The sequence below is a fragment of the Malurus melanocephalus genome, unplaced genomic scaffold (genome assembly GCF_030028575.1).
Source record: "Malurus melanocephalus ecotype Western Australia unplaced genomic scaffold, MMel_1.1 scaffold_503, whole genome shotgun sequence".
NCBI classification, from domain to species: Eukaryota; Metazoa; Chordata; class Aves; order Passeriformes; family Maluridae; genus Malurus; species Malurus melanocephalus.
This window is the reverse complement of record NW_026623735.1, coordinates 443,593-470,234: the sequence shown is the minus strand read 5'-3', so window position 1 is coordinate 470,234 and position 26,642 is coordinate 443,593. Positions and strand designations below refer to the sequence as shown.

General features: G+C 40.1%; 1 protein-coding gene across 1 annotated transcript in view; it reads right to left on the bottom strand.

Annotated features, from left to right (window-relative positions):
• LOC130582513 (phosphatidylinositol 3-kinase regulatory subunit alpha-like) overlaps positions 1-25,340 on the bottom strand; it is a 56,318-nt gene extending 30,978 nt beyond the window's left edge. The window contains exons 1-2 of the mRNA XM_057381266.1: positions 25,166-25,340; positions 19,952-20,697 (exon numbers count right to left, since the gene is read on the bottom strand). Of these exons, the coding sequence (XP_057237249.1) occupies positions 19,952-20,285 (334 nt within the window). The 5' untranslated portion in view covers positions 20,286-20,697; positions 25,166-25,340. The remainder of the gene's footprint in view (positions 1-19,951; positions 20,698-25,165) is intronic.
• Between the last annotated feature and the right edge of the window lie 1,302 nt (positions 25,341-26,642).

Below are 26,642 nucleotides of genomic sequence, written 5' to 3'. Positions count from 1 at the left end.
GAATAAAAACTGGATGTTACTTCACTTTATTCTAGCTACACATAGTGTGTCAAAAAGACATAGTTACCTACATAAATCAATGCTGTAACTGAGACCAATTGCCTAGATACTCCCCAGGGTTATCAACATACATGTGAGTAATGCTCAGATTGATAAAAGTATCATGTGCGTGGTGACAATGAAAGGAATTTTGGGGGGCCAGGAGAACTAATTCCTCTCTTCATCCCAGTTTATGAAKTTGTGCCAGCTGCACTCTCAGGGCTAAGGAGAACAAGGAGCAACTATGTGAAAAGGGGAGAAACAAGCTCTTGTTAATACAGATTAGTATAAGAAAATAATCCATAAAGAATAGATGCCAGGACTAGGCAAAAAAAAGCTCTGATTTGATATAGAAAATCTTACTTCATAAGGTGCATATTCTCTGAAAGAAATACAGGATCTTTTTACCCTTCTCTGTCCCAAAAATGAATACTTGTCCTAGAGCTGCTGCATTAATCAATGAAGAATTCCTCTAAGACAAAGCAAAATTAAAGTAGGGAGACAAAGAATAAAGAGACTGTGTCTATCTTGAGGAAAGTTTAGTTGTAGAGATAAGCAGAAAAACAAAACCATAAAGCAACATAGTATAGAGTACTATATTCCTTTGTAACAGTTTAATACTTTTAATAGTGGCTGATAATCATGTTTCACACTTATTAATTTAATATTTCATAAAGCCCTATTTCTATCATCAGTTGAAAGGGAAGTGATAATGTCTGTACTGGGAAGGAATTCTGTACATAATATTCTATCAGATTAAACCTCAGTAACTTTATGAATTATGAGCTGTCAGACACTTTTCTCATCTGCTACAGAACGTACTTCTTAGAAATAGAAGCTATAATTAAGACAACAGATGTTCTTTGTTGGCTTCATCTGAAGCATGGATAATTTTTAAAAAGCAGCCTGTAGTTAAAACAGTGTTCTACTCCCCTCTATGGGTGAGCTTTTGCAATACTCCTTTTCCGAACAACTGAATGTAAGGCTTGAAATGGTTGCAACTATTTACAACTATTATTAACATGATTAGAAAATATGAGCAGTACTGTTCTTACAAAAAAAAAAAAAAAACAACTTAGTACAATAGTCTGGCCCTCAGTACATTGTAACATAATGCCATGCATAAAACCAAGAAAGAGATGGGAAAACCACCTGCTTATTTGAATCTTCTCTGAGATAAACAGACAGAGTAAAGTAAGAAATAAGAAAGAATGTAGTAAATGATGTCTTTCTGCTTGTAAGTGGAGAGGACACTTGATAAGCTGAGGAGAACAGATCTGGGATTGGGATAGACACCACTGGAGTTGAAAGCCAAGCAGGCTGGCATTGGGGCTTTGACACTGCGGGCTCCCAGGAGTGGAGCATCTCACCTCCCCCACGTGGTCAGAAGCATTGGCACAGCTCGAGGCTTCCCATGCTTTTCTCAGGCGTGGCAGACTGGCAAGTAATTCTTTCTTACCCGTCACTCTCAGGGATCACCCGAAGCCCTGTGGGACATGCAGAAGCATAGCAGTAGTAGTGTTYTCACATTCCCTACACGCAACACTTTAAATGGAAGGACAGGTTAATGTCCCTAAATAGAACAAGCCAGCATGGGTTTCAGAGCATGATTGCTGGGACAGAGAAAAAAATACTTTAATAAGCCAACACCTGTTTTTCCTGTCTTGATGACATCTGCAGGTTCCCTGACAGCAGTTTTCAGTCAGAGAGATATTAGCAGGTGAGAGGTAAACTGTGATGTAGGTACCAAGTTACTGCATTATCACATGCAAGGAGATGATGACAGAGACGACAGAAAGGAAAGAACAGGACAGGGACAACCAAGAAGCTGGATGTTGAGGCTTRTTATATTGCCTCCTGTCCCTTGAGGACTGCTGTTCCAGGACTAGAAAAGAGCTGAGATCTGCAAGAATTTGAGTAACTCAGCCTGCTCAGTTCTCCGCAGAGACACTAACTGACAATTCCAGCCTCTGGCAGTGGCTTGGCATGAAACCATGCATGCTATCAAGAAGGGAAATATATAACACTGAATGTTCAAGCGTAGTGTGGATAGTGCTGGCGTGAAGACAAACAGCACATTCCACTGGCAGCTGCATCTTGTGACTTACTTATCAAGTTCCCAGTGCTTCAGTGTTATTACTGCCATTAAACACCCAGATTTTAGTAGYGATCCATAGAAGTCCTTATTAGACAAAATTTTGATAGTTCTCTAAACAAACCCTCCCTTACTGGTATTATGATTAACTAAGCATTCCCTTAGAACTGATGCCAGCTGCCTTCCCACGAACTACCTCATCTTTCCCAAGGATATTTATGCCATGATTTCTAGTAACTTCTGCACTCTAGACTTTTTTTTTTTAATAAAGCAACAGTGAAACTTTAGTACAAATACCATTTATTCTAAAGTGACTGGATATAAGTTAATACATTTACACAATATTTTTGCTACAATCTCTCTGTAAGGAATCAGCAGCAAAATTCCCTCTAATGCCTGCTATGCTACACAATCACATTAACAAAACTGCATCATAAGAGCATAAGACCATCACCAAGGTCAAGCACTCAAAACTTAAGACCACACAGAACGAAGGTTGCATATACCTTTCMGTTCATGCTTTTGCCTCTTTTCACATAATGACACAAAATTTTTCCCGTGAAATTACAATACCCATTTCAGTGCACGAAGACTAGAGCTTGCAAGGAACAAAACTCAGCTGAAGAACTGAGTAATTTAGTACCTGGAATATTATGCAGATTGTACAAGGACACGTGGTCATGCGTGTATTATATTATTACAGGAGGCTTATATTCTCCTGTTTATTTTCCTCTTCAAACCTGAATTTTTTATTATCTCATCACAACATTGCTTTCCATGTAAAAGTCCACWATTTGGACTTGGGTCCACAATTTGTTCTTGGGCTCTTCCTAGCAAGTGAGAGAGGAAATATCTATTTGTTTTTTCCTGGAAATCTTAGACACACAGGAGAGAGGCAGTTGCTTGTCTTTTAAGGGGAGGAATGTTCATGTCCATCTCAAGAGGCACTTAAAACTTTTGATTCTGGCYAGCCAGTAGAAAGTCATTGAGAGATTATTTCAATGACCTCCATCAGATAAACTTAACAGATAGAGCAAGTTCATGTGCTGGAACCATTTCTACTTAAAACATACTGACATGTATTTTCTTCTGAGTAGTCTGGTGCTATCCTACAAAGATTACTAACCTCAATTCCCTTTCCACATATAAATGAAGTACAAAGAAATGACGCTCTAGGAGTATTTGATCTTTGTAACCAAGAAGCACTGTGGATAAACCTCTGTGAGATACCAAGGTTGCTGGAATACTGTTGAGAATGACCTCCCATGTGTAAAGGATCCTTGTTCCTTATTGCTGTGTCCTTTYTTTTTTCAGTAACATAAAATTTCTTACATAAGGCCATTACTGGTTTGTGATAGTAACTCTGCTTGAGAAGCACATTTAAAGCATTCTCTTTTTATTCAATAATCATAATACATAAAAATTCAGGGCAGTATGTTGTTTTCTCTGAAAGAATGTTTTGTTTTGCTACCTTTTTCCTGTAGAGAAACTAATGGGGGAAGAATGCCAACAAATTCCTGTCAAACTATCCACAGGCAAGAAATCTASAGGAATAGAATAGGTTCTTCACAACTGCAAGAAAAAGATAATGTGTACTACTATGCTTGAGTAGTCAAGTTGTTTAGATCTGGAAGATTTACATAAAAGAAMAGGCAGAAGCTGCTGACAGATAAAAGTCAACACTGCTCCTTCATCTTTTGGGAATTATGGGAAACATTTGTAAGTACACAGAAAATTAAAAATAATGAGTGTATAGCAGTCACCCAGAAACAAAATGCAAACGGCTCTCCAGCACCAGGAGTTTTATTCAAAAAATGAAAATGTTCCAAATCAAACATTTTTTCTCCTCTCAAAAAAARAAGAGAAAAAAGCAAAAGCTTAGAGCTGAAGCTGTAGCAACAGAATACAGCAAAGCTGAAAGGCAATCTTGTAAGAAAGTAAAACTGGGTTAATCCTTACAGCTATTAAACCATGGGGTGATCTGACATAGATACAAAAGCAACATTATTAAGAAAATCCTGGACTGAATCTACACAGAGTTAATCCCACCATTGTCTTTACCTCCAGATGAAGAAGAAAATTCTAAGTCTGTATGTAATAAAGATTTTTTGACCCATAACATTCTCCTATCAAGATTTCTCTGCATAGCAATATCAGCGTTACGTTTTACTACAATRTATTTCACACTACCAAGATGCTAAACAAAAAGGATGTCATGCAATATGAAGTACATGTACTTAATGCATCAACTTGGAGGTCCCTCTTTCATAAATCATTGTTTGTTCACACTCCACTGCTGAAGCAGCTTTAATTTAGACCATAGTACTTACGGTGASAAATGAATGTCATGAACCTTTCCCAAGCCATCATGGTTAACTAACTTAACTGGCAAAAGACCTTAATTTCATTTGTATACTAACCAGCACACCGTGTTATGACATTCATATAGTGCAAAACCTGTTTATAGGAAGTGTACAAGAATATTTAAAATAACAGCAAAGATGGTGCTCATGAAAAACTGGCTGTTTTTACATCACCATCTGCATGCCCAAGATTAACTGAAGTCGGGGTAAGAAGGTATGGAACAGGATTTCAGTCTGCACTGGTAGCATTCATTTGCAAAGAGACCAAAAGCAAGAGACAAAGCCTCTCTAAGAAAACCCAAACACTTCAAACCTAAGAAATACTTTCACAACATTACAATGTTAGAGYGTCTTGTGGTCTAAAGAAAAAGAAAAAAAAGTCTTCCCCTTGAAAACTAGCAGTATGCTGTAAAGGAGTGAGACTGAGCGGAACAGGATGAAGTAACTGAAGAAACACTTTGTAAGTGATCTTGGAAAATGTAAGCTGCAGAAGGGCAAAACTGGAAGTGTAAATCTGGTTAAGAACTGATAAAATGTTTAGCTCAGGTGGATCAAATAAAAGGAGCTCATTCATGGAATAAATGAGGGACGCAGAAGCTCTTTTTAGACCCTCTACAAAGTCCCAAGAGATGAGCAAAAAACACTCTTCCTTCCCTTACTTCTGCTACCCAGCAGCTGCTCTACACTGATCTACTCCAGCACAGTGCAATGTGCTGTAGATATTCTCCAGCTTCCTTGTGGAAAATTAATGGGTTACAGGATCAGTGCGGTCTCTGAACTTAGAGGACTTAGAGTATATGTATGAGAATGTCAAGAAATACTAATGTTTTGAATATTTAACTGCTSCTAGTGTACAGATCTTCCAGAGGTCACACACAAAACACCCAAACCAGTTTTTCCACCATCCTTCTCCTGCCAATAAAGWTAGATGGTTTTCTAACCCATCCATATCCACAGCGCCACGATCTATCCATACATCTATCTCAATTTCCAAGTATGTACARAGCTTAAAGCAACAATCACTCAGTTGACTTGGAATGTTGATTATAGGATGCAATAAAAGAGTAAAAATACATTCCTGACTGCACAAGATGTGATTAAACATGTGAAAAGGCCTTCTAGCTATGACTCACTAAGAAATGGGGGGAGGTTTGTGAGGTTGAAAGGCTGCTGGTTGGCTGGAGTAAGCCTTGTTCCACATTGGCCAGCAAGGACTGAGAATTGGCTGCTATTGTGTCAGAATGCCAGGAATATCATTGCTGTTTAACTGCTGTCCTAGTGGGTGCAGGGCAGTGGGGGAAATGGGGGGAAGAGAGTGAGAGAGAAGGGAAAAAAAGGAAGTCTCACATTTATGTTTCTTTTGTTATTGCGCTCCAGAGGAATCCCTTGGTCATCTTGCCAGAAGAAAGAAGCAATTACCTTTATTTGGCCCTAGCAGAAGGGAACACCTCTTCCTCATTTCATTTAACCTTTTCAAATTGTTTATTTATTTAAATGTCGGCCATGCCAAAAGGAAAAAGGATATCACAGGATATCTCACTTGACTCCCAGATGGAAAATCCTTCCAAAAACACCAGTTCCCTGTCGAGAACAGGAGGAAGAGGAATATATTAATTTGAAACTGACCTGATTTTTTTAACAGGCATATGACTCCTTGGTTTTTAGCACAGCTCACATGAACTGCCTGCATGAAGCTGGAAAAACTCGTATCCTAATTAGCTCAGATGTGGCAACTTCACAGAACTTTACTGAAGCTTTTACAAGATAAAGCTCCTCAAAAATGGCAGAGGCAGCAGACTGCTAGTGTAATTCACTTAAGCTCAGCTATGCTACCACCAGAGCCCATTTCTTGCCAAACCTGCTATCTCCCAAAGGATTCTAGTGCTTCACAGTAAATGTGGCACTAGTAGCCTCTAAAATAATTTAGAGATATCAGTACAAACAATCATCTAAACCTTGGTCTTATTTTAAGGGAAATTCCATTTTATTTTTGTTTTTTTTTGTGGTTTGGGTTTTTTTTTAATAGCTTATTTCTTGATCTCTCAGGGGAGCCAGCCCTTCTGCTTCTCTTTTTTTCATTTCACATGTCTGCTTTTCCCCAGTCAGTTTCCCACATTTCAAACCTCGCTCCCRAAGTCTTAGGAGACAGAGCAAGGAGGCTGGTTATGCTATAAAGGCATTCAGCTASGAGTGAACAAGTTAAAGAACCAAGTGAATACGCTAATCTATGTTGCCTGAGGTTGAGAAGAAATACAACTCCATCAAGAAAGTGTAAGGCCACAGGTGTAGACTTCTCTTAATACACATACTCTTGTTTGGCTGCAGCTTCCAAAACCTTGCAGGACAGTTTTGTTCTAAACTCGTATGTATAAAGACTGGGTTGGGGTTTTACTTTTTTTTCCCCCCAGAATGGCTACAAATCATGTATCACAAAATTGAATGCAGAAATTTACATATACTGAGAGTCAATAGTCTTGCATTATGCTAATAAGGACAAGAACAAAATTTCAGAGCCTATAATAGTGTCCACTTACGTCGCAGTCTGACAGTGCTCTGTAAACCTCCAAAASAAGCTGCTTTTGTATTTTTTTTATAATTTGAGTCAGAAAATAAGCATGGATTAAAGATTTCTGACAAACTGCAAACAGGTAACCAAATAATACTTAGCATGATAGAAAACACAGTATTTCACAGAAAATTAACTTTATATTGAAATAAGAGAACTTCATGCTTTGACTTCTGCATGGCTATCAACTTGAGCCCAACAGAACAAACTGGAATCACATTTAAGTCTACTTTTTCCTGCTGGCTTTATAGCTTCCCCATGCTTTCTGCACATAATACTTTCCCTCTCTTTTGCTCTCAGTATTTGGACTCTCTCCTTCAGGCATTCTGTAATCCTGCCAGCCAAAGAGCTTTGCTTTTAGTAAGTAGATCTGCCAACCTAAACACTAGTCTCCTAAGGCAATCAAATAATGAAACACACATGTATGTACTTGCACATAATCTGTCAAATATCTCTCTAGCCTACTACAAATGATTTTTGCAATTCGGGGTTTTCATAGCAGAATGCATTCATGCATGGTTTTCAAAGATCAAATGCCATGGTTCTCCAGAGTTCTGTGTCTTGTTTGTACTTTCAAACCCAATGACCCTGCAATTTCTGTATTAGCATCTAAAGATAAGAAAAATGAAAAACACAGAAACACAAAGGTTGTGCAGAAAAATTCATATGGAGTGAGTATATCCTTCAATTTCTCCAATTTGGCAGAGAGGTCTGGTGCAAAACAGCAGATTCCTCCACGGCAGAACACTCTTTCCACTTTTCTAGTGTGTCTGGAAAGTTAATGAATAACCATTCCAGGTGTCAAGAGTATTTTTCATACCTCCCCCATTACTCATTTATCATCCACATTTATCCACTTTCTAAACTAGTTTCCTGAAAGGAAATCTAGTGTATGATGCTAGTAACAGAGTAATCCAGGAAAATCTTTGAACTTTGTCATACTAGGATGAAATTGCACTGCCACACCTCTTGATTAAGTAAGGTTGCCATTTACTACATGGCAAAATAAAGATGGGAGCAAAAGTGTCTTTCAAGGAAGCAAGTTATTGATTAGTATTAGAAAAACTAAACTCAAGTTTGAAGAATGGTAATTTACTATGTAAGGTAAAAATCTGCAAAATTTGTGATTTGTAAAATCATTTGCAAAAATACTTACATTGTGAATCACAACTACGATACAGAAAAAGGTCATTCAAAACTAATAGAGATGCACCATAAAAACCTAAAGCAAGAGGGACTTAAAACGTGTCACTGAAATGTTCTGTTGTGAGATTTGCTTTACATGTACAATAAAGTACAGAGAACTTGCAATTTTGCATTTGCAGAATCAAGTAACAAGTAATAACTAAATCATGTTACTGTATTTGTTGAATTTGTGCATTCACTTTCTAGTAATTTTTTTGATTTTGATATTTATACTTGAATTCCAATTGGTGCAGGAAAAGGTATGCCTGGAAGATTTGTTCTGCAAGGAATTGTTTTGGACATCTAGTATGCAGWACCTGAACCCATCCACGGAGTAAGCAAATGCTACTCGCTCCTTGGGACAAATAAAGACTTACAGTCAAACCTAATGCATTTCTGGTTCCTCATTTTAGTTATCTTAGTGAAATGTAAGTGCTAAGGTTCTTCTACGTTACGAGTTGTTAAGAGTTACTCCCCAAATTCAGGTTTTTGAAGTGAAGTCCACATAAAACCTCCTATGACAAAAAGGCTAATATTAAACTACCTTAAAGTAGTAGTAGTAGCAATAGTAGTAGCAGTAATAGCTTTCTTGGTGTTTGCTTGGGTTTTGTTTCTTTGTTTGTTTCTTGAGTTTTTGGGATTATTTATGTTTTTGTTTTGGGTTTTTTGGTTGCTTTTTTAAAAATTATTTATTTGGTTTACCTCATTCCTTATCAGAATCRTGACAGCATCTTTGCTCATAACAGTGTCCTAAAGATGACTTAGCATTTGTGATTATGAAGTTCTATGAAACAATTATTAGTTGTATCACTGGAAACAGCGAAGTATCAATGAAGAAACTTGTTTCCAGAGAGAAGGCTGAAGGCTGTGAAAAACAGGTGGTTTAAGACACAAATTGAACAACCTGAATGAAGCAATTTTAATACAGTGAACACRTCAAAAAAACCAAAAAAAGAATAAGTGGGAAAAGGGGCCAGACAACTGTGTCACTAAAAAATTGTGTCAGATGGCATACAATAAAAGAAGTTGTACTTATATGTATAAACACAAATTCTAGATGCAGTTTTGAAACCTTAACCTTAACCCTCCTCCTCTCTCTGCAGTATGCAGTTCATTCTCTTTATGCACAAGCATCAAGGTAATAAAACTCTGCATTTATTCTAAATATGATAATTTGTCACAATACAGAATATACAAATAAAACTGCCACTATATCACTTCCTCAATTATAAGAATTGTCATTATTGTCACATTAGTTACCAAAACAGCCCTAAGGAAAAAGTCAGCTCTGCCAGTGTCTAGCAGCATAGGGCAAATTTTTAACACATATCAGTGAAGGGTTATGAATATACTGGAAGAAAGTTACTTGGTGAAAATAATCTCTCTATACTGCCATCATCAAATACAACTAGATGTATGTAGTTTCCCAGATGAAAATCTTTTCCTAYTAAATTCAAAATTTTACCTTGTAATGGACATTAATGGGATCAAGAATTAAGTATTAAAGGAAACAGTATGGATTAATAACAGGCTTTAAATTTAKCTAGAAGTTATGTGCTCAAAACAGGTGAAATTACATGATCTGCATCAGCCCAAGTCCTCAGAAGAGATAGAGGTGCAGAAGAAGTGCTYACAATATTGTTTCCCTTATCTGTATTCAAAATGTGTGAAAGGGCAGTCATTTTCTGTTCTTTACAATGGCATTTATGGTGTAGTATTTCATGCACATTCATATTCTGTGCAATCTAGTATACTGAAATCTCTTCCAGAAAGAGCTAAGATGTGTGCTTCAAACCCTGAAGACTGGGAGTTTTGCCTAACAGAAGTAAGAGGTGTGGGATTTGTACCAATGCCCTGCTTGGCTATAGGTCTGATCCTGTTCCCTCTGAAGCTGAGAAGGGTTTTGCCACCAATTTAAGGGAAAGTMGAATAGTAACCTACAGCTTCTTAAAGAGTAACCTTCAAATACATCAAACCATGTGTATTATTTTCAAGAACATCAGTACTTTAAAATGATTTTATTTTTAGTTTGCATTCAAAAGGATTTTGAATGAAGATTTTAATACTCTATTTAGAAAACAGCAACTCACATTAACAAGCATGGGCATGGTTCCATCCAAACTACAAGATGACTTACCACAGTATTTGATTGACTGGCTATTTAGTTCAAACAGACATTGAGAAGCAAAAAAAAAAAAAAACCAAAACCAAAAACCCCCCACAAAACGTCCCCAACAAAACAACCATTCTTGTCTACTGGCATGTTCTTTCTGTGTCATAATAAAACCTACATATTTGTCTTAGAGGAAACATCTGGAGAAAAAGCGTAACAGTTGGTAACTGTCTTCCCCTTTTTTGCTAAACTGTACAAGCAATTCAAAGTCCTGCATCTTAAATCACTTTGGAAGGCACCACCAGCCCACTAGCTTTTCCAGTGAAAGTTTTAATATCAAAAATAGAAGAGACTTTCAATTTGCTAAGAAGCAAGATTTTATGCTAGTTGCTCTCCAGTAAACATTATTCAAACAATGATCTAATATCCCAAAAAACTGTCCTGGTAATAACGGGGATTGTGAAAATCTCTCATTTCATGTAGGGGGATATAGGTTACACAGGCTACCAGATTTAGAATTGTCAGCACAAAGTCTGATCTAAGAGGAAGTCAGAAAAACATGAAAGTTGTGGGGAATRCATGCTAATCTTTCAATCAACAGTGATGAATTATAAATACAGCAAAGAAACATTCATCACTGTGCCCTTGAGAACCCCTCACTCAATGAACAGAGGTCCTTTATTTTCTGTTATTTCAGAAGAATGTTTTGCTACCTGCTGTTTAGAATATGTGTTGCTTAAAATACTGTCTACTGGCCAGGCCAGATTACAAGGATGACTAGAAAAAAATTTATGCTCAGAACTGGCTTRCACTGCAGTAAAAGGCCTCCCTAAAGCTTTTTCCTCCTAAGAAAATTGCTTATTTAGTATACTGACTAGCTACACTATTCTGGCTTCAGAACAATGGAGCAGATTTGGACTGGTCCAAACATATTCTATATTGTACTTAAACATCTATACAGATTTTAGTTCAAAGTACCCAAAATAACTTGCTTCAAAATGTCAAAGGATGGCATTTTCTGACATTTCTCTCAAGCGAATGGCTATAATTCAAGCAGTGCAATGACTACTGAACGAAAAGTGAAACACCATATTACAGTAACAGTCACAACGCCTGGTAAGTCAAGAATACTCTTTTTTAGAGAAGCTCTCACAGGGCATCAACCCTTCACAAGAGGACCCATGTAGCAGCAGAGACTGGAAGACTCACTTCAGACTGCASCAAGGCAGATGCCTCTCAAGCATGTGCTGGTCAACTAGGAGAAAAGCAGGAAATGATGAAGGGTTTTGCCATGGTCTCTGTTGCTGCTCACCTGTGCCAAGCAGCTGTGTCTTGGCAAGGAGACAATTTAAGGGTAAGGTCATAAACACAAAAGACATTTTCCTGTCTCCATCCAAGCACAACACATGAAGAAGTGCAATGAAATTTGCATGAAAAAATAGCACTAGTGGATTGGAATGTGTCATCACAGGATTGAACACCATGTGCAAATAGGAAAAAGACTAAAATTTTTCCCCTCAACTGCTTATTTCTGGAATGTTCCTGGATAGAAAGATAATGAAACCAGACACAGCTGTGCAGCTTTATCTACCATGATGCATAATTAGCGGTTTCTTTCATTAATTCCCTAATTCAAGTGCTTTCATCTACGTCCAGCAAAAAAGAGCTGAGGAAGAGGACTTCAAAATAAAAGAGCAATCTCATATAAAAGAGTAACCTCATAAACTAAGAGCCTTCTCTTTGAGACAGACTGCTGGAGAAGCCATAACATGCTTTGAAACATGGATTTGCAGTGTACCATTAAAAAGAGTCCTTGCCAAGAACAGTCCTCCATGCTTATCTGCTCTCCACCTATCTTAGCCAAGCAGGATGAAGAGATCTTGGAAGAAGCAGGTGATAGCACTTAGGTTTTTTCTCCAAACCCCAACAAATAAATTCCACTGTTGTATTTGCAAACAAGACATACAAACCTGGTGCAGCCACACCTGTTGCATGGTTGTCATGGTAATTCTATCCCAGCAAAAACCAGCACAGAGGTGCATTTCCTCTCAGACTACATATTTAAGATTGCACTGTCCTTTCTTCCTTCCCAGATTGTGAGCAGGAGCCAACAGAACCAGTGTTCAAACGTACTGCATCCAAAAAATGCAACTCCACAGGGGAGAAAGAGCAAGGTAGAAACCACTTGAATTATGCCAATCTAATGTGCTTGAGTWTGGCTTGGAATAGTTTGGCTTCTGGCCACTACCTTTACAATTTTAAAGTGTATATGTTTTACAAGGAAGCATCATAACATTCAAGGGACGCACAGTTAACTTCGGCTTTCCAAAATATGGACAAAAAAAAATAAAAAGGCAAAGTAACTGCCATTCCTGCAACAGGTCTCCCTTATGCAGGAGCATCTTTCCATCCCAGATGCCACCAAGTGATTTGCCAGCACAGATGGAAACCAGCATGGCAAATCCAAAGACAGATTTCACTTCCTGCCCGCAACATTCACAATCTCCAATGAAGAAGCTATCTCAGATACTCACCTCTGGAAAATGCTCTAACATAGCAAATGATGAGGAGTGTATACAAATAGACCTAGTGGATTGCATGAGCAAATAGACTGACAGCCAACTGAACTGYTGAAGACCTTTTTCATCATTCATGTCATAGTTTACATAGAAGTTTTGAAGCACAAGATAGTCTCAAAAGATATTTTTAAAGTGTAGAAACCATATGCAATTACATCTTTCCCTGGCTCAGGGCAGTAGCGTGTTTTTGAAACTCTGCCTTGGGGATCTTATTACCTGAAAAGCTGTCAGCTTAAGTATCATTTTTTACTGCTGCCTTACATGCAAACTATTTTACAAAGTGGGTCAACATGTRAAAATAAAGAACAATATTTGGGTGCTATTCTTATGGACTGCTGCATACAACGTTTATAGAAGACTGAACAAAAAGCACTGAAGTGAGTACAAAAGGTTACAGCTGCTAACGCTTTACAAAGATTTCAGGCAATGTCCAAGGATGCAGGCATTTCTACAACAAAGTGGAAAAATGAAAAAACTAAAAAAAAACAAATCCGCAGAAAAAAAATTGACACAACTGTCTTCTATTAATTAAGCCATCCCAAAATAGAATTGCATTTTAGACATGTATTTTGCTGAAAGCATGAACAAAAGTCAACAACTATTAATCAGAGTTACTATTTTTTTTTAAGCCAAAAATTCTCTGTAATTTCTCGTAAGTATTAGATTCTCACCAAAGTATTTTGAGGACTTAATATCCTTCCCCAATTAAAATAAGCATGTCTTTATTATCGTGTAATTCCCTTTGTCATTCTCAGCTATGAAMATAAAGAAGTTCTTTGTATTCTAGCCTTCAGATTGATTTCATGGATGTTCATCATGGAGAGCAGSTTTGGAGTAAGACGCAGATGTGAAACACTGCACAGCCAGCTGCAGTTACAGACCTGTGTACTTTCACACAAGAAAATYTGGATGCATATATGCCATCACACAGCTATTTAAGTGGGCATGGTTATTTGATCAGGGAGCTGAATGATCCATTCTTGGCAAACACTTACTACCATGTACTGCTGAAACTCACAACCTGATGTTATCATATGCAAGCCTAAGTAAGAACTATTTGCTAACCAGGGAAGGCTTCTTCCAGATGTTCCTGGATCACCGCTCTAGGACCAGATGGATSGTGTCTAGCTAGGATAGGACTAGAGATGATTCCAAAAGAGCTGCAGGCTAAYTCACCTTTGCAATACTTCACATCTGCTCTGAGAGCTTTCATTTCAGCACGAGGTATTAGCAGTCTAAATCAGTATAGCAGAAGGTTATAGAGAGGTAAGCAAAGTCACTCAACATAGTGCCACTATTGTAACTATAGMAAGGCATATTAAAATTGGTATGAGACAAAACAGGCATTTGTTACAGCATCAAAGTAGGAGTGTCTTATCCTTTCAGCTTCTTAATGCAAAATGTGTAACAGCAGGCACTGTTTTTATTAGACTTATTGATACATAAGGGAAAAAAGATGCATTTCASCGACACAAGCCTTTTCAGGCTAAGATCACCTTTGAGGATTAAAAGGAGAGTCTGTGTGCCCCAAGTGACATATTTTTCAGAATACCTATTGTTCAATTAAAGTATTATTTTAAAAAGCTCTCTCTCACTTTAATTTTAATCCTGTGAGGATTAAAACCCAACACGGAAGACGCTGGGTTTAAAACGCCTTCCTCCCTCTTGCTTCCTTCCTCCTCAACCAGTAGGTGGGGCCATGCATCAATCCTGRACTTGCCCAGGGCTCACTATCCACGTGCGGTTTGTACCCGTACTTGCAAAACCTATTCCTGTGCTTCCTGTGGTGCGTACAAAGGCTTTTTTTTACTTACTATCAACCCTGATATTATCACTGTGAAAAAAAATGCTCTATCTCATTTCACTGCAGCTTGCAAAAATCTTTCCAATCATTCATGATACTGAAGGTGGCAAGAAMTCTGTTTTTTTCAGATGCATGCGCTTACCTGGCACCTAGAAATTTGCCTAGAAATGGGATCACAAGAAGCCGGCAAGGCTTTATGGCAGGARCTTGCCCCATTTCTCGGTGCAAGTCCAAATCAATTGATGGGAAAGTTTATGATTGCAAGGCAGTTCTGACAACTGCAGCAGGGCAAAGGCAGCAAGGGCAAAGGCTTATACTCAAACTGGTTCTTAAAGAATTCAGCGGCTCTGGCATGAATGGTAAATATATTTACCATTTGTATTTGTCATGAGACAGTGACTTGTCACTTCATCCCATTATTTCCTTCTTCCATTTGCCTAAATCAGGCAATATGATGACTGATTTCTTCCCAATGGAGGCTCCGGGTTTGCTCCATTTCACTCACTCTTACATCCCCCAATACACAAATGTAGATAATTTGCACAAATGGATTGTTCCACTGCTTTATAATTAATTTAATTAATTAATTAATTAATTAATTAATTAATTAAAATAAGCATAATTAAAGGAACAAATCCTACAACACATTCAGTTAAATCACGCAGAGACCGTTTTATGCCCTCTGTCAATTTGGATCTCTGTCAGATATTGCATAACCTGGTCAGTGAGAGGAAAGAGTTTCCAAATGTTCCGTGTCATTATCTTTGAGTAACTTACTGATCTGTATCTGTTCTAAGAGAAGAGTGAAAGAAAGTTTGGGGTTTTTCTTAAGAAAAGAAYAAAGCTATTTTATAGCTTCACTACACGAAGGAAGAGCTTCAGATTATTTTTAGGCTCAAAATCAGCTGAAACAGTGCAAAGTGTCAACATAAACAACCCTTTTAAGTTACACAGGAAGTTGCAGGAAGCTCAAAAACATCAAAACTGACAAATTATTTGTACAAAGTTCTGGTCTGCCCTTCTGCAATCTGATCTTCATTTCAAAGTGAGAATTTACCATTCCTAGCTAAATCTGAAAGTAGTTCAATCCATCAATCAAACCTTTATGCTCCAAAGTCTGCTTAAGATCAGCTTTCACAAACCAGGTGAAATAAGAGAAATAATACCGTATGAATCAACTCTAAATGTATGCAGCCATGTCAGATGAGCTGAATCAACATTTGCAAAACATATCTGGACTTTGTAAAGCYTATGCACTTTTCATTTGCAAAGAGTTGAGCATAAGTGGGATAAGAGAGAGGAACCAGCCTGATGAAGCTTCCATTTAAAACAAACAATCAAACAAACAAAACCCCCCAAAACCCCCAGTCATGTAAAATCTTTACTACTTCACACAAACTTTTGATGCCTAAGGAGGGAATAAAGATGGCCCTATGCTCTGACTCCACTGTTAGAAGTACCTCAATCTTCCCRGCAACAGCCAGGCACCCTTGCCTGGTGGGAAAAAAAATCTGGCAGGTTGGGCCACTTAGAGCATCACACCAGTGAGAGGAATTAAATCTGCATTGCCAGACCTCTAACATGCATCAGGCCTGAGASAGGAAAGTGGTAGAGACTTCTCAGGGCTTTTGTTTCTCCTTTATTTTCACAGCCTTTCAGATGTAATTAAAAAAAAAAAAAATCCCCTCAGACTAAATCTAGTTCTTTATGGACAAAAACAAGGGAAAGACAGGCAAAATGCAATACTCCTAAAATTCWGCTAAGGAATAACAATTCTTGTCTTCACCAATGGTTCTAGAAATTTAAGTAAGTCATTAATAAAATATAATTATAGTGAAACATTTAATTGTTTTGATGGAATTTGAGACCACCAGCAAGGGTTTTTTGCTTTCAGATTGACTTTTAAGACTTAGGAAGCTCCCTGTTTATAAGTAACACTGACTGTGTAAGACACTGGCCATGACATCAGCCTCATTGACTGCAAAGTCTGTTCAGATGTCTACGATTTTTTGAGTATGAGTAACAAGCCATTGTGAATACCGGTAGCATTGTGCTTAAATATTACCAATTAGATTAAATATGAAACAATCTGGATATTGATGAGCAAGTGGTCAAGCTTTTTCCAGGTGGAAAAAAACAATAGAGTGATTAATTTAAGAGTATTGACAATATTAAAAGGTGTTTTCTTCAAAAAATAAACCTAGATATATGGTAAAATTAAAGGAACTCCTATGAGTACGCAAATATATTTTTTGAAATCTCAGTTTCTGATACTGTTATTCAACTCAGATACCCTTATACACAATAGAGGTACATACAGAATTGACTCTTAAGGGAATTAAAGAAGTATACAGACCACAAGTAACTAACACATGTTTAAGAAGTCTTAAATTACAGTTCCCCATTAATTCATCATTTTAATCCACAGCACTTTTAATTCATCATGTAGTGAAAATGCAAATTTGATTGCATTTGGTCAGGCAAGTTTCACACTACACATTATTTTAAATACAYTCTAAGAGTGTAGAGAGAAATATCATCCTGGGAAGAATCTTTTGGCCTATTGCCCATTACATTGGCTGCTGGACAATATTAACTGTGCAAATCCCTGCCCCAAATAACACACACAAAAATAGTGAAGCCACCTGGAAGTCAAACATACATTGCTACATTTTTCTTCATCTGATCTGTATTTTTGCCCTCACCTCTGGTTTCACCAAATTTTTWGTAGCATTCTGCTAATTTAAAGCCATCTTCATTTTGATTTTATAATACTCTTTCAGTACAACACTTCCAAATTTGTTTCTAAGATTCAATGAACTCTCTGCCTTAGACCTCTTCAGTAAAAAGATCTGTAAAGAAACTACTTATCATTACTTTTCCTCATTTCTTTTATGAAAACATACTTTATTTTAATAGTAGTTAAACCTGAAGTTAAAATTTCTATTAAAAAGGGCCTAATCCCTGGTTTTAGGCCATTATAAAGGTGTGTAGCCTCTTACATGAAGCTTAAAATCTTTAATTCTAAAGAAGCTGGGGGACGCTTTTTTTTTTTTATCAGAAGAAAACGAGGTTGGATTGCAAGATGATTCTTAAACATTTTGGAGCACAGTAGGATTATGTGTACAGACTTTGAGATGAAGATTCCCAGCTAAATCAGAACATTTTTTTTTCTCAAATTCCCACAGTCCCATGGTATTAAACATATAGCATGTAAATAGTACATCGTCTAAAGGCAATAAACCCCACATGGAAAGTTACATATAAGCGGAGACCCCAAATCTGCAGCAGAATTTCCTAAAGTAAGGAAAACTCAGCAGCCAAAACTCCCATAAAAGTCTGTTACAAAGGCAGTCCTGGGGCAGGCTTGGAAACTGCAAGATTAACACCAGGACTTCCCAGTGTAGTGCTGTGGCCAGCTCACAGTGTGGAGCTGTGAACAGAAGCATCAAGCAAACATGAGTACAGAAACCAAGGAAGTTACAAAGTGCTGCTTTTTAAACCAATAAACCCATCAAAGCCGGGGATGTTGCTGCACCACCACAGCATGCACATGTAAAGAATGGGATTTCCTTTCTGTTCTCTGCTGCTCAAAATGACCTGTCAGCATTAAGGTGTCTATTCAAAGGGCCAGGTTTACTTCGCAGTTACACAGGACAGTGACAACTTTCTCCACAGGTGGGTTAAGAAAACAGTCAGTGTTACCGAGCAGCACACATTCATATCAAATACAAGGAACGATCAAAGAAACAGCTTTTCCTTTTCAAAGGCAAATACCCCATTTTCAGAACTACTCTCATAAAAGACAAAACATGAGACTGTAATGACCAGCAGTTSGGAGTTCAACGATTTAAGAGACAGGGATAGTATAACCTGAAATACCACTACATCTTCATGTGCCCTCGCCTTCATCTGAACAATGATTTGCATCTAGGCACTGCAGACTTGCAAGCAATGGTTGGTACACTGCTTCAGGACCTTGCTATATGAACCAGTCCAGATTGACTCTCTATTAAGTCCCCACAAAGGGGAATGTTTCTGCCAGCTTAACGTCATTGCAACATTCAGTTTTCTGTATTTCTGCTCTTATCTTTGCTGGTTATCAGCACAATTACATATAAACTTGTATGCACAGGGGATGGAAGCTGAGAAACTGATACCATAAATTTGCAAGCRATGCTGCAAACATTTCTACATAGGCAATGTGATGCTACTATTCATTACTATGGTGTCACTGTGAAAATCATGATCACATACTACAACTCTTACTTCCTGCAGCTAGAAACCCYGAGAATTTGTGAAGTGTTAAAGTTGAAGTAATATAAGCCTAGCCTTCTCAGATAAAGTCTATTCTAAGATGAACTTGGCTTACTGATATGTAAAACCCAACTACCTGAGTGTCAGAAAGTAAAGGAGACAAAATCACTTGGAGGAAGAGTGTTTGTTTTGGTTTTTTTTACCCCAAAAATTTTCCAATTATAAAAGAGATTTTGTTTTTCTTCTCTTAAMAGAAGAGTTCTGATCAAATTCTGAGTTCTGCCTAACATACTATTGCAAACGTAAGTGAGAAAGCAACTTAGGAAGATATTTCCTTTGTTTAACCTTTTTCATATAAGGGCTATTTTCTTCTGCAGCATGCCATACCTCCCAAAAACGCTAAGACTGAATTTCACTTTATTATCATTTCATTTTCCATTTTAGAGTATTTGTTGTTACCTTTAATGCCATAGGTAGCCAACACCCCAGGACCAGAATACAATTTTTGCTACTAGCAAGAGATTTGTGGTAAGAACATATTGTTTATTTAGAACACATGCTACTGGAATCACCAAGAACTTTCTCAGTAGTGAGTTGGATGAACCGCAATAGGACACACTTCAATCAGTTTCTTAGAAACCTAAAATAAATGTTAACTGGCTCATTTTCCATTTAAATTTTTACAGTGGAGAATTATAAGCATACTTTCTAACCTGTAATGTATGTAATTCATAGTATGTCATTTGCCCCTGTGCCTGAGACAAAACACATGAAACTACAATGTGTATGAGCTAAATATTATGATGTAGAAACAATTCTCAGTTGACTCAAATGAGCCRTAGACTAAAAAGACTGACCAGCAGGTCCTATACACATGAATGTACAGTCAAATGTATAAAACAGAAATACCTGGAACCATGGGGATACACACACACCTTCTGAGTACTGACCTGGTTGCTCACTCTCTGCTTCAGCTTTCGCAGGACTTGGTGCTACTGGAAGAGGCCGAGGAGGACGAGGCTTTGGAGTGGGGGGAGATATTTTTTTTCTTCCGATGTACTCTACGTAAGTTCCTGGGAAATCCCCCCTCTCCCCTGTGGTTTCATTAAAGCCATTCAACCAACCAATTTCCTCAGGCTTTGCTTCTTCCCCTTCACTGAATCCAAGTGCTAATAAGGTACCTTTATTCACAGTTAATATATCTCCTAAGTGCAAGTCAATGTCTTCTTCTCGCTCTTTTTTGTAGTCATATAAAGCTCTGTATTGATATCCCTCAGCACTCATCTTGGCAAATGATTTAACATTCAAAAGTGTTATTAAACAGTATCAAAATGCAATTGTCCAGTTATAGTTTTATATACAGAGAAATTCAAGATGTATTAAATGGGATAACGAAAATGTCTGTAAGTAATGCAATCCACCAGAGAATGAAAAACACCAAAGTCTTTCTTTTCACGGCTGATGATTTTACCGATGTATTTATCCTGAGTCACTGTCTGTTGCAGAAGTAAGTGTTCCACTTCTTCTGTGTCTAGCAATATTCTTCCAATTAGTTATCTTCCTGGGCTTGCCAGCACTTCTGTGTCTCCAAATTCAGCCACCTCTTCAGCCAGTCACACTTGCTTCAGATGTATCTGCCACAGACTGCCCACGTACCTGAAATATTCTGCCACCAAACTCCGCACACATGCTTTTCCTGGAAAGAGAAGAGAAAAGTGAAGATGAAATAATTTCACATTCTCTTGATGATTGTGAACTTGGGATTCTACCTATGACCTAAGCTTTCTGCAACCTTGGCAAAGACCATATCCCACAAAAGAACCTTTGTAACAATAAAATCAGGCAACATCGCAAAAAAGAATCTCCAGATAATGTTTGCATTTTCAGAAAGGATAAATGTCAAAAATATTTGAACCCAATTTGTACCCCTACAGTATGAGGCATGCCTCCTTCTCTGTGATTTACGGCTACTGAAAAGTCTCAGGATGAGAGGGCTAAGCCCTCAAGCTATCCCTCTAGTGCAGTGTCTCATCTGGCAGCAAGATTTTATATACTATCTCCCTGAAGCCAGAAAGCCACAGCCCTTCTCCACAAAAGGTCAGGACAGAGGAGGAGCTTACTGTAATTAGCATTGACCACTGAGGTATTCAGTCTCCTCCTGTTCATGACAAGGGCAAGGATGGGCAACATTCCCSATCCCAAAGCCTGTATTTCAAAAACCTTTTGGAGGAACATATCTTTTCACAATCTGTAGAACAACCAAAGACTCAAAAGTGCTTTTACTTGACGTCTACCATATTTCATTTTCTTTTTCTTAAGAGGGGCTTTACCACTCCCCCATCTTCCAGATGTTTTTTTACTGTGTTTATGGTWTAATACTAGAAAAACAATTAACAACTGAAGTAGGCACACCCAGACCACCTAAGCAGCCCTAGCAGGAGTCAAGTATCAGGGTGTATGCTTAAATTACATTAAAGGCAAGAGAACACAGGCCTGAACTTTTGGCTCAAGGTTGCCCAACCATAAAGTAAAAAAAAAATATTACTAAAAACCAAATCTATTTAGAGGGCAGTTGCTTTAAGACATATAGAACAGTGAAAGCTTTCTAAACATTATTCAACTGTTACCCATTTTCATCTTAAAAAGACAAGCCAAATCATAATTTGAAAAGCTATACTGGAAACCAGAAAAAGCTAACTACTCGAAGTTGCATTGCAACTCCTAAGCTACAGCTGAATAAAAGACCAGAGGGAGCTGTGTAATACCAGCAGGTAAAATATTGACTGTTTTACTACGTACTCAATGTACAGAAAGCTCTTTTTTTTTGGTGAAACACTCCCTTCTTAAATTGTAAAGAGACTCGAGTAGACAGGGCTGGAACAGGGAACATCTGACAGCTCTTTTCCACACCATTTTTTCTAATGTCTCAGTCATCAAGTCCTTTGAAATATGACTAACTGACAAGCTAAGAAGTGTTTGTAAGAATGCATGTGGGCTTTCTGTGCCAGTGAATGAACATGATCCCTAATTTATATGTGGCTCCTCTTCAGTCCATCAGGTCCCTGCAGCATGTTGCACAACATCTCTCGTGACAGAGCACAGAAGAAAATCTTGTTAAATTCTAGAACTTCCTTATCAACCCATGCAACCAGTTTTTGCTGTAGGAAAGGATTATCTGAGTCTGAATTACACTTCCTATTTCAAAAGCTTGCACACAAGTATTTATTTTAACAACTATCCACATGTATTAGGCATCCAGCTCCCATCAAAATTTTAATWAGAAATTTCTGCAGCCACTTCTGAAAAACCAAACTATGCTGCTTACCTGATGCTACTAAACATCACAGACCTTGCAATTAACGTGAATAGTTTCACYGACATTTCATTTTGCCTGTTCTACCACAGAAAAGTTTACTGACAAGAACTGGGGAAAAAACAGAAGTATCAATATATCAGCTAAACAGCAGAGAAGCCTTTACAAAAGCATGGATTTCTCCTATTTCATATAGCAAGAGAACAAAATGCACTTAAACACTCTAGACCCAAGTGTTGAGACTAATATAAATGTTTCCAATCAAAACCAACTATGCACACAGCAAAGCCTACTAGAAAATTACCACTTTGATTACTTTAAATACTCTGAAATATTTATTTTCTTTTTAAGAAATGTTCAACAAGTGCTCTGCTACAACTACTTATTTAACTCCTACTGCCTATGGGCATTTTGGCAGGCAACGAAGTCTTCTAAACAGTGCATAATTTAACTGACTTGACCTACTGCTCTGATCTTTTATTATCGAATGTATCATAGCAACTTTATAGCCATATATTTAAAATGAGTACTTGTGTCTCTTATGCATCTTCTCGAAATACAGAACTGGAAACGTTGTAGTAACATAAAAACTTCTTATGACTGTTTTAAAGCATGTTTTAAAAACTCAAAACATGCATCAGATTGGAAAAACTCAAGGCAGTTATGGTAGCAGTTTTCCTTGGAGCTCTGAGCTGCAGTGTCTGTTCACAGTCACTTACCAGAACGATCCTCTGTTCAGAGTTCTCAGCATCYGACCTCCTGACTGATCTATGGTTCATGTATCTGGAGACACTCCTCTGAGTGAGCCATTCTGAACTTCTTGGATTTATGCTTTTTTCAAYTGTTAATATATGCCAGGTTTAGGGATGAACTGAGTTCAAGAACTTTGCAGATAGACCCAACAGAGGGACAAGCATCAGTTTTCCACACCTGCTCAGTAACACCCAAGAAGCCCTCTTAGATTGCTCTCCTAAGATCCTGTACAAATTCCCTTTATTCCAAGTGAAGTTACGTGGCTTCTACATTCAGGCATTTTGATTCAGACTAACTAGACCTAAAATAAATAGCTTGGACATCATCTTAAATCGATCAAAACAACTACACCAAACACATCAGGGGAGAAATACTGTTATATTTGAGATGCTGTATTACTGGATTTCCATTTGGCTGGTCAGATGGAAAAGAAGGAAGAAGTGTTGTAAGAGAATCAATGTTCATTTGTTTTTTATTTACTATCTAAGAGCTTGATCCCACTGAAAGATTCCTAAGTTCAGACAGAATTTCGGTCTCTCAGCAGAATGATTTACATTGGGCATTTCAGCAGTTACAAAATTTAAAATTCAGCAGAAAAACTCAAGACATTCCTACAAATTTAGGTTGAAAAGGAAAGGGACATGAAACCTTCCCCTTCACCCTCCATTTCTTCCCCTGCTAAAAATTACATCTGGCTCCCACTGCACTGGTACCCAGGTGTTTCATCCCACACAAGCTATCATTCCCTTGCTGCCAGAGAATTCAAACTTCTACACAGCATATGCACACACATTTGTACCAGCCCAACCAGAGGGGTGTGCATRTGTTAGTGGTAACACAAGATGCAAAGATTTTCTTCACCTTTATATTAAAAAAWTTAATAACAATGTCTAGCACAAGCTTTCCTTCCACTGCTTGGTAGTATGAGCTTGGTAGACAGAAGAGCCGACTCACATATTCAGAAAGACCCTAAAATAATAAAAATTGAAGGGTAAGTGGGGAAATTTGCTTTGAGACTAACTCTTCTCCCCACTAGGTGTCTACACACCTGTGACTCAAACTGCAGCTTTCTCGTAAGTACTATGCTACCGCTCTCCAAGTGGAGACAACCAAGTACCACATCAGAACACTATTTCGTACAAAAGATTAAGTCCGTCATGTATCACGAAGTAATACCTTTATATCGCTTTCAATCTGAAATAATTATTTTRAACCTGTGCAGATCACAAGACTTTAAACAAGTCCAAATACATAGACACTAAGTGCTGAACAGCACATCGCATTCTAAAACATCTCAAAGACCTTCTAAAGACTGCAAACTATGGAAGAAGGCAGGTGAGCRTCAAGACTACTTCAGCACAACCATTACACTACTAATGATAATTTAGAAACTTAGSAAAGCAGTAAGTCTGAACTTCCGTCCCGTTTGGGAGGCCGGCAGGTTAACGACTCCGTAGCCCCGAACAGACACGCAGTCCCCGCCGCAGAGCAGCCGCTCTCCAGGGGCCGGTGCTCGGGGTGCAGCCCCTCCGCCGCCGGGGCAGGGCTGCGCCGAGCCGGCGCTCGCCGGCGGCGCGGGGACGATGGCGGAGCCCCGGCTACAGGCGGGCAGGACACCGCGCCGCCCGCTGCCGCCCCAGCGATCCGAACGGACACCCCTTCCGCCGCCTCGGGGCGTCATCCCGGCGCGGGCACCAGCCCGGCTCCCCACGCCACCGGGACCGGGGCTGCCGGGCAGCTCCGCGGTGGCCGCAGCGCGCCGCTCGCCCAGCCCGTCCAGGAAGCACCGTACCCGGCCATTCCCGGCCGCCGGGGGAGAGGCTGCACCGTCCCCGGGGCTCGGCCTCGGCCGCAGCGGGCGGCCCGCCCGGGCCTGCCGCGCCGGAGGGCTCGGCGGCGCCACAGTCCGCCCCGCACCGGGGAAAAAGTTGCACGGGGCGGCGCTGCCGCTCGGACTGTCACCCCGCAGGGGCGGCCGGTGCTCGGCTCCCAGGCGGCCGCACGGCCCCGCACCGCCCCATCCCGCAGCGCTCCCCTGCCCCGGCAGCCGCCCCAGGGGTAGCACCAGCTGCGGCGGATGCAGCGGGACTCGCTTTACCTCAGCGGCAGCAGCGGTGGCAGCAGCTGCAGCAGGAGCAGTAGGAGCGGCGGGGCCGCCACCGCCTCTCTCCCGCCGCCGGACAGCAGCTGTCGCCGCGACGCCCAGCTCTCCGCCGTGCGCCCGTCCCGCCGCGCTCACGAACCCGCTGCCCCGACCGAGCTCGCCTCCTCAGCGCCTCGGCGGTGCCGTGCCCGCCGCCGGCGCTGCCCCCGCCCCGCCCCCGGCGGCTCCGCCAACCCGCTCTGGCACCGCCCCGCCGCGCCCGCTGACTGACGGCGGCACCGCCCGCCCCCGCCCCGCCGCGGCTGTGCCGAGCTGTGCCGAGCCCGCTCCGGGGCCGGGGSTGCCAGGCTCCCCGCAGCTCCCTCCCGCGGCCGGGGCCTTGGGGTCGCCGTCGTCGGGCGCGGAGCGCAGCGGTGCCTCGGGCGCTGTCTCGACGCGGGGAGGCCGGACCAGGCCGGGGAGCGGCAGCGAGCGGAACACGCGCTTCTGCCTAGTTCCTGCTGGGGATTTTTCTCCTCTTTTTYTCCTTCCCGCCCCCCGCCAAATTGATGTCGTGTATCACGTTGGTGGTGTGTGTCCAGAGCAAAAGCAGTCATCGTGGGCCGTGAGTGCCCGGCTTTGTGTGGAGCAGAGCGGGGCAGTACAGCCAGGTGACCTCCCTCCGTGGGTGCCTGGGGCTCCCATCTGAGGGACTGACTGCTCGCCCATGGCCACCGGGCAGCGGCAGGCAGTGGCCACAGTCTTACGGCCATGCCGTCCCAGGGCCATCCTGCGGGAGCTGCGAACCACATGGCCATCAACCCCAATCTGGGTGGAGGCGGCCGCAGTCTGCAGCAACAGAGACACGAGTTCATGCTGTACATTAACAGTGCCCAAGTCTGAAAAACTCCGTGCAGATCAGAATAAAATTGCATATTCCCTGCTGCAAGAAGCACATCACCACCAGAGGATCCAACAACACTAGAGTGTGGCACAACACCACGAGGTTGCAGCCAGACAGTAATTCTGCAGATGTATCACTGCGTTCGGACAGATCTCTAGATACTAAATATGTGTGCAAGTGTTATCACGGCTGTCGCTGTGAAAGAAGACACAGTGGTCTAAGCGAAGATACGACACGTCCAGGGGGGCAGGGAAGGAATGCAAGGGCAGATTTGCAAGAAGCAAGGTAAAGGTTCAGGGAGGCCTGTGGTGTGAGCACAAGTACAGGGGTGACCTGATTAAAAGCAGCCAAAAGAGACATAACACAGAGCATCCTAAGTGTTTGCTTGAGACTGAGTGTGCAAGGATTGCCCTTTGAAATATCTTGTGAGAAACTGTATGTCTGATAAAGTAAGACGGTCTGRACTTCTATAATTTGAGGAACAGTATCTATTGTCTGGGCAGGAGGGAAGTAAAACAAGGGTCTTGTTTTAATTTGATATCTGGAACAGTGGATTAGTTTATGGCTTGATCATGAACAGCAGAAAGA